Below are 14639 nucleotides of genomic sequence, written 5' to 3'. Positions count from 1 at the left end.
GACTTGCAATTGAACTTATATCTCACAATTCTGACTTCAGATCTCACAATTCTGACTTTATATCTCACAATTCTGACTTTATATCATGCAATTCTGACTCACAGTTGAGTTTATATCTCACAATTCTGACTTTATAACTCGCAATTGATTTTATATCTCAATTCTGACTTCATATCTCGCAATTCTGACTTTATATCTCACAATTGAGTTTATATCTCGCAATTCAATACTATCTATCATTCTTATATTCTGCCATTCTTTCTCTGATTGTAACTTTCTATTGTTCTTTCTATCGTTTGAATCATCCACTCCTATAGTGTCCTTTTATTCACTCTGGTTCTTATTATTCTTATCATTTTATCATTCTATGTATCATTTTTGTGGTTATTTGTCTTTTATTCTATATAATTTTCTGTCGTTTTCCCTATTGTTCTTAGATCTCTCTTCTTCTCTATACATATTTTCTTTTGTCTACTATCTATCTATCTATCTGTCTATCTATCTGTCTGTCTATCTGTCTGTCTGTCTGTCTGTCTGTCTGTCTGTCTGTCCATCTACCCATCTGTCTTTCTGTCCATTCATTTGTCACTGTTGCATTCTGTCTATCAATTTCACTGTGTTTCTGAGTGTCATCAGAGTGGTTCATGTGTTGTGTAGTTGTCTGAAGGAGTTTTCTGTCCTGTTTCTGACAGACACCTGCTTGTACATCAGGATCTATCTGTCACTAAAGTACCATGTCATCACTTCTGTCACAGTTTACAGGATTTAAACTCTGAGAATTGAGAGGGATATGTACCAGAATTAACTACTTTTCAGGTCGATGTGCTGTCAAATGGGGTCATTTTTTGAGTTTTATATACACATTTTTTTTATCAGTTTTAATCATTTTCAGGTCCTATAGCAAATACAGACTGTTTGAGAGCCTGGTCAGAGAAAGGGTGGAACATTTTCATGAAGAACTAATTTATAACTATATTAGAAACCTTGACAAACTTTTATATGTTTAATTAAAATGTTTATGTCACCAGTGCCAGTTGAATAAAAATGCACAAAGTAATTCACAAAGTTTTCCATGCTGTATGTTTTCTGTTCGCAAACTTCTCAGAAATGTTCAAATTCCCCAGAAATGTCCTGGTCAGTGTCTTGTTTGTCACCTCTGTTTAACACATGAGACAGCAGAACCGTGTGTCTCCTAGCAACTGAGTTTCAAGCTCGGCTGTACCGTGGTGAATTATGGTCACTGCTCAGCTGTTTATAAAGCCGACTCGCCCATCTACACGCTGTTTTTAGCATTCACTCGCACAGAATAATGAATTATTGAATATTTGCATCCCCAACAAATTAGTGTGGAGAGCTTGAGCGGCGGGTCTTGCTTCTTTTCTTCCTCTCCTCGGCTTTTAGGTTTGAGTTTTATGGCATTTAACTGTTATTTTGAATAATTTAATTGTACACAGAGGCTATTTACAGACTAGTATATATGAAAATTAGTTTCACGCAGACAGGCTTTTTTTTTTTTTTTTGTTATTGAAAGTTTCAACTTTTGAATATCTTTCAAAGATTCCATGCCTTGGAAGCTCTCATCTTGGCAGCTTGGGAACATAAAGCAAGCGTGACTGTTTTTTCTGTTTGGTGACTCACAGAAATTGGGAGATAAACATAAAAAAGGTTGAAAAAGATTCCCGTAAATCATGTAAAGCTAGCCAATCTGAGATTATGATTTTGGAAAGCTCTATTATTATGCTTCAGATGATCCATGAGCGGTCTGTCATCATTGCCTCCTGAAACGGAGACTGTATGAAATCGCTGTTTATATGCTAATGTTTGGAAAATCACAATTAAATCTAGAGAAAATCCCTGGAAAAAATGTCATGCCTCATTTTTGTGTTCTTAACTTTATTCCACAGGTTTATAGCCTTATTAGCTACATGCTAATTGTGAATTTTTCCTTTTGCGGAGACTTCAGCGGTTAAACTCATGCTTTGAGACCCCCAGGCTCCAAAAAACAGATTGTAGCGTTGGCAGCCGTGTGTGTTCAGGATGTATGTAGACTGCTGTCCTGATCCATCCAGGACCGCTGCCAGGAAGAAGCCCTCCAGGATGACGGCTCACAGGCCCGGGAGCATAGTTGTTGTGGAACGGGGTTTAACATCTGTCTGGGTTGTTTATTTCCATCCGTGTTGTTCTGAAGAGAGGATCATGGCTCTCGAGAGACAGTTGGAATAGATAACCGCTAGGGGAAGAGCAGACATTAAGAATTAAAATGCTAAAACTGTTGATACAGCAACATGGGTTCAGTCCAGTTTAATATTTGCTCTGTTTAGTGTACTTGTCAGTGTAACTGTTACCATAATTAGTGTTATTTGGCCACTTTTATCCCCTTAAGCCTGCAGTGTACTGCCGGCGTTACACCCGCGAAAAAACAAAAAACAAAAATAACAACTTTATTCAACAATATGTTTTCTTCTGTGTCATTCTCATACGCTGTTTACGTCCAGTGCTTTCAGTTTCTACATCAGAACCCCGACTCGTTATTGGCCAGCTCCTGCATCAGCATCACACAAATGCATTGTGCTGCTCACTTGGTCAGCTTTGGCCAATACTGAGCCTGCGTTCTGACGTAGAACCCGGAAGCGCTGAACGTAAACAACGTTGACTAAAGTCATTATTTTTGAGAATACTTTTTGCGCACAAAAAGTATTCTCGCCGCTTCATAAAATTAAGGTTGAACCACTGCAGTCACGTCGACTTTTTTAACAATGTCTTTTGTACCTTTCTGGACCTTGAAAGTGGTGGTTAAATTACTATCTATGGACGAGTCATATACCTCTCGGATTTTATCAAAAATATCTTAATTTGTGTTCCAAACATAATCGAAGGTCTTACGGGTGCGTGTGGAACGACATGAGGCTGAGTAATTAATGACAGAATTTTCATTTTTGGGTGAACTAACCCTTTAACATGACAGACAGCAGCAGGTTTATTAGGCTGCTGTCACTTTAAGAGCCAAAGTCCCTTTAAGACAAGTCATTTTACTCGGCGGCCATCTTTGAAACACCTCAAGTGCGGCTCCTATCTCTTTGAATGAGGAAACATCAAATTCTCCAAAGCTGTTTGCCAAGCTTTCGATTAAATTTCACATTTGAAATCACCAATGAAAGAACCGACTCATAAATTTTGTTTCTAAACGCTCAAATCATGACAAAAAACTGTATTTTTCAGGCTGGATCAAGCTAATGCGCAGTCCTAAATGCACGTCTCTTGTGTCTCATTTCGGAGGCGCGCACCTGACTGTTTATAGGAATTGGAGCTTCTAACGGCCACTGCAGTGACACGATGACTTTACGATTGGCTCTTATTTAGAAGGCAGGACTTATTCCACCATATTGCGCATTGCACTTTCTCCCCAATACGAGTAACGCATCTTGTTTTATTCTATAGTCTTTGTTAAGAGCTCATGCACAGATCCAATATACGGGTTACGTAACATGTGCTATCTTTCTCAACTACTTCCATTACCAAACTGACTGTGTTTACCTGAATACTCGTCAGACAGACAGGCATTTTGACATAATGTTGTGTGTATTTGACCTTTTAAGCGCAATACTCCACGAAAAACTACTCAATTTGGTACTGGTGAGCTGTTTGAGATGTGGCTTTATGTGTGCGCCACTTATGTAGATTATTGGTGCTTGTGCTTGTGTTGTGAGCGAGAAACCTGCGGGAATGAGTAAAATTATGCGCAATAAGTATATGACCGGAGCGAATGAGACGAGTGAGTGACAGAAGGCGGGTGTGTGTCAAACTGTATTTCGCAGTTGGAGAGAAGAGAGAGTGAGAGCTCGCAGCTGGTATCGGTGTATCGATACTGCAGAAAAGGAGTATTGGAACTGTTGCAGATATTTCAGTATCGATACATATTGAAATAACGATATTTCATTGTCTTTTTTGATATATTATAAAATGTAATTTATTCCTGTGATCAAAGCTGAATTTTCATCAGCCTTTACTCTTCAAAAATCATTCTATTATGCTGATTTGATGCTCAAGAAACATTTATTATTATTATCAATGTTGAAAACAGTTGCTTCATATTTTTGTGAAAACCGTGATACAAATCTTTTGTAACATTATAAACGTCTTTATTGTCACTTTTGATCAATTTAAAGGTGCAGTGTGTAAAAAACAAGAATGAAGAATTGCACCTTTTGCTTTAGCACCTGATTCTCTAAATACATTATGCAAATCATGAATTATGCCATGATGAATACAAAATGTACATGCTTTTTAATTAAATCTTGTTGACCGACAGCTTTCCATCTGCTATAATAGCACAATGCTGATTGAGTTGCATTGTGAATCTGATGCATTCTATAATGAGCCTGATTTACATAGAAATAAGGTGTGTGTAACCAAAAAAGAATAATTTAAATATGCAGTTAATATTTAAATAGGAACTCATACAGGTTATGTTGGACTGCAGGTGGAATGTTAATAACATGCACATTTTACTCTCCTTTATATTCTATGTTCTCAGAGATATTAAGATTTCCTGCTCCATAAACTGTGGTTGGTCGGTTTGCATGTCAGTCAAATAATCTCCTCCTAAATCTCCTCCAGAATAAGCTGCCGAGTCATATTGAAAGTCAAGCGTCAGACTTTCAAGAGTCAAAAGACTTTTTTTGTGACTAAAATCAAGTCAATGTTTGTAGACCTGAGCTTGGAGTCATTATGGATCAGTTTTACCACTGCTTGTAGACACATCTGGTTTATTAGCGTTCACTCTGACCTGGTCAAACCCTTCATCAGGCCTCAGACAAACAGGTGGCAGGTGTTAATATGAGTCAGTGGGTTGATTTTGAAGTGTTTTCCCGTTGAATCTCTCACGACCGTCATTGTAATGTAGCCCCTTATTCATGCGTTTTTCGGCCTTTCATGTGGAAATGAAAATCAAAGCTTTGATTCATAAGGATCATGTGTCTGTAGGGCAGATGCCTCATTTAAACGCTCACAGACGGGTTTTGCAGCAGTAATTTGACTTCGTTATTTGGCCTCTGTCTATTATTCATTCTCAGGGAGGTTTGGGAGCTTTTAGCATGTGAATAAAGCTTTGAACAGGCGTTTCTTGTGTCTACACACACACCGGGAGATGAGAAGAACGGAGAGAGAGCGAGTCTGTAAGATTCTCGTTACGCACCGGGATCAAACTCTCGATTGTGCTTCTCCTTAGGCGGCAAGTTTAGAAAAAACATTGGGAACAGGTGAACAGAACCTGAACTAAATAGCACAGTGGCAGCACAGGTGATTACTATAGTTATGTATTGTTATTGACACTGTAATTTAGTGAATTCCATGGTACTCCACTGTACATGTCCAAAAGCATGGGGGTGTTTTTTTTTTTCTTTTCTTTTTTTTTTTGCATTTCCAAGTTTGTTTTTCCTTTGCTGACTCATCCAAATGCCTGCTGGGGATTTATTCACATTTTCTCACCTCATCTACAATTTTTTGTGCCTTAAAGTTTTTTTATTTTATTTTATTTTATTTTTGATTTTGTTTTGTTTTGTTTTGTTCGTTTGTTTTGTTTTTATATTATTTGTTTCATCTTTTTAGTTTTGTTTAATATTATTTTAGTATTGTTTTTAGTTTTGTTTTAATATTATATTCAGTTAGATTTTTTTTATCTTATTTGAGTTTCGTTTTGTACATATTTTATTTTAATATTATTTATTTGTTTAGTTTTAATACTACTTTATATATTTTAATAATAAATGTTTATTTTAATATGAATTTATTTTTTATTTGTTTAAATGGTCAGCATTCAAAAAGAAAGTCTTGACTCACATAATAGATAATTTTAGCAATTTAGTAAAATTAATACGCCACTTCTATAATGATCATGTTTTATTAATTAATTAATTTATTTATTTAGAAATCATTTTTAGGTCTTGCAACAGAAGAAAAAATATAATAAATAATAACCTGAATAAATAAATATCATCCATTTTAGTACTTATATATTTCTTATTTCTTAAGCTGGAGTTCTAAATTAATTATTTCCCTTTTTTTCATTATTTAAAAAAAAAAAAATAATAAAATCCTTGTTTGTCACTGACCAAAGTGCTGTAAACAAATATTATTTCTCTTTTTTTTCTGTATTACAGAGAAGCTGTTTGGTGAGTTTGTGAGCTGGGACCTGCAGGACGCTCTGTCCCACCTGCCTCTGAAATCCGGTCAATCTGTCTCCATCCCTGTCAACATATCCACCAAACTGGACTTTTCCGGTCAGGAGAACCTGTTACATGACCTGAACGACGGTAAACATCCACACGAACACAGCTCACATACGCTGACACGCAAAAACAACATCATTTTGGTCCGTTCTGGTTTGTCCCGTCCAATTTGCGCTCAATTTCTGCGAGTGCATCACCAGAGCCATCACACTATAATCAAGATGGGCCTGATTGCTCTCTGATAGATAGAAAGGCAGTATTCACTTTGCCCTGTTATGGTAGATCAGATCCAAGGGAGGTGATTTGAAATGGTGTCTGTACCATCTAATTTCACATTCAACAGAGACATCGCTTGAGCTGCCGTCTCTCTTCTGTATTACCCTCTCTCCGTCCCCTCTGCCCTCTGTAGTTCCTCTCTGGATTCATATCTATTTCCTCTTCACATCTTGTTCCTTCCTGGCTATATTACACTTATACCTCCTTTCTTTCTGTCTCTCAGTTTAATGCCCCTCTCATGCTCGCTGAGAAGGAAAAATCACCATTATCTGAAGTTGTAGACAAGCAATGAGATGAAATGGAGAGCAAATCTAGAACACTTTACTTAAAGCCTTTATAAAATTATTTTAATGCATTAATTATGCCTTGTAATGCACCTTATATTGCATTGTATGGTCTCATGAATAATTGTAACCACAGTTATAATACATTATCTATTCACTGAAGACATGCATTATAAAGTATAATGCATTAAAACATATGACAAACAACAAATTTCAGAATCCATTTTAACTTTGGTTACAATTATTTATGAAAATATATAATGCATTATATTATGAATATATTTATGATGCATTATAAATAAAGGCTTTAAGTAAAGTGTTACCCAAATTTGCTTAATGTCATATCATACTTTTTTTTCTTCAGTAGACCAATCATCGTTCACATGTGCACTATATCGTTCAAAAGTTTGCCGTCAATAAGATTTTTATTTTCATTTTTTTAATGAAATTACATTTAATAATGAAAATAATAATGAAATAATACTTTTATTTAACAATGTTGCATTAAATTGATCAAAAGTGACAGTAAAGGCACAAATATATGCTGTTCTTTTAAACTTTCTATTCATTAAAGAATCCTGAAAATACAAACTGTTTTCAACATTGATAATAATCAGAAATGTTTCTTGAGGATCAAATCAGCATATTAGAATGATTTATGATAATGTGACATTGAAGACTGGAGTAAATTCAGCTTTGATCACAGGAATAAATTACATTTTAGAATATATTAAAACCGAAAATAGTTCTTTTAAATTGTAATAATATTTCAAAATATTACTGTTTTGCATAGGGATGCACCATATCGGTATCGGCCGATATATGTTCATTTTTAATGCTATCGTTATCGGCCCGATAAGAAAATTTGGCCAATATATTAAAGCCGATTAAATAATGAATTATTTCCTTCAGCTGAGACACTTCAGATGCACACTGTCTGCCATTATGATTTTGAATTGCTTGAAATATGATTGAAATCACTTCAAAAAGGAAAATACAGTTAAGTGCAACGTATAGCACAAGTCTGTCATATATGCTACATAATATTATAATAAAAACATTATAATTGTGTGTTTGGGACATTTATTTTAATGGTGAGACTTTTGTTTTTGTCATCAGGATCTCAAAAATTATATAAAAATTTTTATTTAGATTTATCGACCAATATATCGGGTATCAGCTTTCAAATATAAAGAATTATCGGTTATCGGTATCAGTATACAAAGTTTTCATATCAGTGCATCCCTAGTTTTACTGTATTTTTGATCAAGTAAATGCAGCTTCTGTGTGCAAAAAGTGATTTCTTTCAGAGACTTCTTGGAGATCAAGCCATTTTTGGAGATTTGTTTGAATAAATGGACTTAAAGGGGAAAAAAGTTAAACTTTTATCTCAAAAGATGAAGGTTAATTCTCAATATGATCTCAAACATTTCTCATCCAATTCTTTCAAGATCAAATGATCTGCTATCCACATCAGTTTCACAGATTTTTATTATACTGCATGTCAACAGTTGACTATTTTTGTCTATTTTTAAGTATTTTGAGAATGAAGTTGTATTTGCAACCTCTTCTGAGCTGTGAAAGAGCAAGCTCTGAGAATTGGAAACGTCCTCCAGGTTCTCTTTGTCTCAGTGTACGCACATGTTGATATTAAGGAGACATGAGGAGAGCAGACTGTCGCAGACAAGTGGCGGTGTGCGTCTGTCTGCTACATTTCTGCTTGAATTACAAACAGGTGCAAGATGAACATCCTCCTTCCTCTCTCCTCTCCGGGGTCTCTCCTCTGACGTCGTTAAAATGTTTTAATTATTGTTAAAGTAATAATTTCTCTGAATTAGGCTGATAAGACAGCTTAAATCCCGTTCTATTAGCGCAGCATGTAGAGGGCAGTGAATTGTAAACATTGCTGATGTTATCGCAGGTGATAATACATTTTTGCTGGTTATTTAGTGGTAATTTTAGCACTGTTTGACATTAGTTTTCTCATCATGGTGGTTTGTAACTGTATAAACAATTAAAACATGTCATTCAAATTTTTAAGTGTTTGATGTGGCATTTTCTAATCTCTGATTACAGGCGGCTTACAGGCTGTTTTAAAGTCAACATCAGGGATGTGATTTTTTCCATATTTATACAAATTTTCCGAACTGAAATATGACCCACGTGTCATAAATCTGAGAAAAAAATGGGGGATATTCAGCATATCTAACATGTATTTATAAATGCAACATGCAGCAACCATTGTTTATAAATCTCTTGTCAACAGATTTAGGGTCTCCCAGCAGTTTTCTGCCAAAATAAAAGCTCTACAGTTTAGCATTTGAAAGACAACCATAAATATTAACATAGTAGTTTTACTGTTGTTCTATGAAATAAAATTCTTATTATTATTATTATTAAATACTCATTTTTATTTTACACTACAATAGTTTTATTACAATTAATACATTTCTTTATTGTGTGTGTGTGTGTGTGTGTGTGTGTGTGTGTGCGTATATATATATATATATATATATATATATATATATATATATATATATATATATATATACATACATATATATATACATATATATATATATATATATATATACACATATATATGTGTGTTTTTATTATATTGTATGTCATTATTTATTAATATTAAAATAATAATAATTAACATAACAATAACATTAAATACTCATTTTTTTTATTTTACACTATATATATATATATATATATATATATATTTTGTTATTATTGTATGTCATTAATAATATTACATACTCCATTTTTATTCAACACTATAATAGTCTTTATTGATTATCTGTCTATCTATCTATCTATCTATCTATATATATATATATATATAAATTAAATATCATTTAAACTATAATTTAAACAATAAAACAATATTTCATTATTGTTATTGTATATAATGTTTTAATGTTTTAATAATAATAATAATAATAATAATAATAATAATAATAATAATAATAATAATCATAATAATAATAATAGCCATATTGAATGTGGAATTTTTTTTTCTTTTTTTTTTTTTTCTGTTTTTAGAGGTTAAATTAATATGTTTGTTGTTAACTCCATAACCAACCCGGACAATAACCAACCAATTAAAAAACTGAGTTGTTAGACTGATTCAGATAATCAGTGAGTTCACTCAAACTGATTCATAAAAAAATGTCTTATGCAAAACATACATGTTAAACACACCATACGTTTTATTTCTGTTCCTCTGTTTCTTTCAGTTCTTTCATCTCTTTCTCAGTGTCTGTCTCCATCTCTCCTGTCAGCATAACTCATGCTGTGATGGTGGTGATGTCATCACTGTGATGCAATGCTCTGTCTGTCTCTCCGGAGGCCGTTGGGTTCAGTCCGTACGAGAGTTTCTTAAACACGCCGCTCCGTCCGTTCGTTCGTTCATTCATCCGTCCTCTATAAATCGTCTCCCCATCAGAGCACGAGGGCCAGACAGTCAGACTAAACACATTAGTGCCTGAATGTTAAAATGTCAGCGCAAGAACAACATAATGAGAGAGGAGAGTGGCTCCATTAAACTGGACAGCTCCCCCCGCTGAGAGCTCGCTGGAGGTAAACGTTTACCCTTCATGCGGGACGTCAGCCGACCGCTGAGTGCGGATGATGTCACGCCGTCACGTAGGGATGAACTCGCTAGCCTCATTGGGTAACGCCCGGCTATCGCTGAGCACCACATTTTGAGGGTTCAGTGCGATGCAGCCCGCTGCGTTTTACTTAAGCAAGGAAATAAATGACGTCTGTTAATCATAGGCTGCTCAGGACGTACATTATGTGGATCGTTTGAGTTGATATTGAGCTCCTTTACCCCCTGTGGAGACCCCCTGTTATTTCACTTATATGCTTTGAAAGGGTAAAATCAAAATATGACAGAAAAATAATCAAGACTGCAATGCTAGTACGCTGTTGATTATATTTTTGATGTAGCCTGTCTATCATCACACTCCCATTTCACTCTCTAGGCCTCACCCTTACACTCTGTCTTGTTATTGTCCTTGCCTCGCCCTCGTCTGCTCTTAAGCTCATTTAAAATTTGTATTGCATGTACTCTGCAGAACTGATTACTGGTGATTCAAAGGAATAGTTCACCTAAAAATAAAAATTCTGTCATCATTTACTCACCCTCAAGTTGTTCCAAACCTGTATACATTGTATACACAAAGGAAGATATTTGGAAGATTGTTTGTGACCAAGCAGATCTTGCCCCCCATTGACTACCATAGTAGGGGAAAAAAATACTATGGTAGTAAATGGGGGGAGAGATCTGCTTGGTTACAAACATTCTTCCAAATATCTTCCTTTGTGTACAGCAGAACAAAGAAATGTATACAACTTGAAGGTGAGTAAATGATGACAGAATTTTCATTTTTAGATGAACTATCCCTTTAGGAATGCTGTCTGACTTGATGTGACATCATGCAGGCATATGCCAAAAAAAAAAATAAATAAATAAAAAAATAAAATAAATAAATACTCTAGCCCTGCCGAGCAATGGGCTATATGCACAGAGCGTTCTTTAGAACTTCCGCAATAATATAAGCCAGCTCGAAAACTTCAGGTGAGATGTCATTTGCTGGTGTGTTGAGCATCAGTAGTGTAATATTTAGTTTATAATCAGAATATAGGCGCTTAAATAGTCAGGCATAGCATTAATTTAGTTATTCGAACATAAGACGGCATAAAAAATAAATAAATAAAGACGTACCTCATTGTTCCTCCTCGGCTAAATTCAATTCGACCATCAGTTTTCACACTTTTATGTGAAAGAAAGCTTCAAAAATTAAATATTTATTGTGCACTTTAGTTAGATTAATTGAATAAAATGTGTGTTTTTACAAGTGTGCTGAAATCATTGATCTTGCACTGCACTGACTGACAGCTGCTGTGATTACAAAGGGAAAGCGCGGTGCTCGCTCTCTGTGTAATTCATTCACAAGAAAAGTTATTGTTTTTCATAAGATTTTTTGAGTATTTCATACTTCACATTGACAAAATGTATTTTTAAACCTAGTTATTTTATAATGTTTAATATTTAGTCAAAAACGAAGTTAAAAACGATTAGAGGAATTGGCTGATATATGCGCAAATAAATGCTACTTTGCCGCCACCTGCTGGTTAAAGTAGTAATTATTGTCTTTTTTATTTTTAAATAAGTGTTTTCTATCAAATGTTGAATTTCCTACATTTTTAAAAGTTCGGTTTTATGATGGGGACAATCTCAGAAGGATGAACAAATAATGTTTGTGGTCATCACATCAAAAATAACATTTGAAGTGCTGGGGGGAAAAAAATGCGTTTGCGTGTCTAATTACAGACACGCCGTTTTTAAATGGTCCCAATAGCTTCGTCTTTATTGCAATCAATAAAACTGGTTTATTGGCAAATTAGGTAAATGTGATAACTGCATTAAAATATCAATACAACATTAAAAAGTCAACCATTGATAGTTTTGTGTTGATGTACAGCGACTACAGAATGAACAGTTCACCGGAAATGCCCAAGCTGGCTTAATGACAACCAGGAAGTAACCGTGCATATAGCCTATATTTAGGACAAAGAGATGCTACCTTTAAACACACTAAATAATTATATATATATAATTGTTTTATATAAATTATAAAACAAAATAATTTATTTTAATAATAGTAAATTATAATTATAATTGTCAATAATAATTAAAATATTATCTTATATTATATTATCCTATATTACATTATATTATTTTAATAATTATTATTGACAATTATAATATGATAAATTTATAATTATATATGCGGTACAATAATGACGACTCTCTGAATAGTTTTATCATGTTATTGAATATAGCGATATTGGTCTTGGTGGACTAGATCTGCTATACTGCAGATTATTGCTGCTGAATAGAGATACGTAAAATCCTGTAACAGATCTAGGCAGGTGGAGCTGAGGGAGGTGGAGGGTTTCAGAGGAACTGAAGCGTGCAGTTCCTAGCGTGCAGGACTAGCTTACAGCAATGAACCAGACTATTTAAATGTTGATCAAGCAATCTCACTGGCTGCAGGATCAGCAGAGGCAAATAAACGTGCCATGCAGTAATGCCGTGATTGCTTGCTCTAAGTCTGCACCTTCTAGAGTTTCATGACTGAACTAGATATTTATCTTAGCTCCACCCTCTCTGATCACGTGTCACTCTCTTAGCTCTGCCCTCCTTTTACCTCATGTCACTCTGTTAGCTCTGACCTAGTGTCTGGGCGTCTGAGACTTGTAAAGTTAGCAGGAGACATTACGACATATGGTGTCAGACACTGTTGAAGGGAAGTGATGTCATTTCAGATGCCATGGGACTCGTAATGAGGACCGTAAGTTCTCTCTGTGTCGAGTGATTGAACAACCTCTTCTTCCCTTTTGGGTGAAAAAACAGACACGTACTGACCAAGATCTTTTCTGATGTGTGCTTCTGTGTACAGTTCTCTTTTACTAAGCAGCAGAGGGACCGCATTTGAAGGATGACTGTGGCTCAGGTGAAAATCACATGCTATTGTACAGACATGCGTTTCTATTAGAATAGTGATGAGCAGCATTTTCGTACATGCACTTTTCCTCTGGTGTCTCTTCCGCTCTTCTTCCTCTGTTGAATGTCAGAATCCATCCAAGTGTATTGAAACATCTGCGTGAGATACAGAGAGCAATCTGTGCACGGCAAACGCTGCAATTTACCCTCATTATTCTCCCTCAGACAGAGCCAAAGCAGGTCAAATCCAGAAATGTCACAGCAACAGAAAAGACCTTCATTAGAGCAATGGCTCTGTGTGGCAGACAATGCAACCTCCATGTTTTAGCATAGCTTTTATTTATTTATGTATTTATTTATTTATTTATTTATTTATTTTTTCTGTTTTTCCCCCTCTTTTTTGCAACCTTTTGACAATAATGTAATTTCCAAGTGATACAGGACAATTAATGAGAAAAAGAGATTTTGGTTTGGCCCTTTTTCTGTGAAAAGTGGCCTTTAAAAGTGGGTTTAAAAGTTGATTTTATATTGGCTTTATTGAGACAAGCATGTGGGGACTATTGTGAGAATTTTTGAGTGATGCAAATAAAGAGGCTTTCGCACCGAATAGTTCTAGGAACTCTGTTATAGGAACTAGCCACTAGGATAGTTCCCCGAGAACTAATTTCTCCCCCGGGCCATGTCTCTGGTTGCAAAAGGACCTCTGAAGCGGCCAACAGCGGCGTCTTTAAGCGCGGCATTTACAAGTGCTAAAAACCGTTGGATTGAGGATGCCGTGATCTGAGCTGTGTTTCTTGTGTGTCATTGGTTTCGTGATAACGGAGATGGAATGTAAATGCATAATTTACAAGACTGAAAGAGCAAAAAGTGGGGCTAAGAGACGAAATCTCCTATGACAACTTTCAGTATTACATATCATCGAGGCTGAGAAAAGAACACAACCCTGCAGACAACAGGTACATGCTGTTATCGCTGTTTTCCATGTTCGTGAAGTAAATATGTTTACACGGCTTTTTAAAAATGCCAATCAACGTACACTCACATCACTGATAGTTCCTATAGTGCTGGTTTAGACCTTACTCTGAGGTAGGAGCTAATTTAGTTCCCCCAAAAGGAGTTCCTAGAACTAAAATTGTTCCTAGTTCCTAACACGGCAAAATCTGGGTACTTCAGCCAATAGTTCTAGGAACTATGAAAAAGTTCCTCCAATGCGAAAGCCCCTTAATTTAATAAATATTTTGAACTTTTTCAGTTTGAATTGATTGACAGAAATAAATTGCACTCTCCAAGTGTAAATTAGAGACAGAATTAAAACAGTATTAGTTC

General features: G+C 35.2%; 1 protein-coding gene across 2 annotated transcripts in view; it reads left to right on the top strand.

The window, feature by feature from the left end:
* Positions 1 to 14639, top strand: part of trappc9 (trafficking protein particle complex subunit 9) — a 211513-nt gene that overhangs the window by 85771 nt on the left and 111103 nt on the right. For both annotated transcript variants that reach the window (XM_051872803.1, XM_051872802.1), the window contains one exon: positions 6159 to 6311. In XM_051872803.1, the coding sequence (XP_051728763.1) occupies positions 6159 to 6311 (153 nt within the window). The remainder of the gene's footprint in view (positions 1 to 6158; positions 6312 to 14639) is intronic.

Source organism: Ctenopharyngodon idella, chromosome 19 (genome assembly GCF_019924925.1).
Source record: "Ctenopharyngodon idella isolate HZGC_01 chromosome 19, HZGC01, whole genome shotgun sequence".
Taxonomy (NCBI): Eukaryota; Metazoa; Chordata; class Actinopteri; order Cypriniformes; family Xenocyprididae; genus Ctenopharyngodon; species Ctenopharyngodon idella.
Note: the sequence above shows the minus strand (reverse complement) of the source record. Positions and strands in the feature narration are given on the sequence as shown.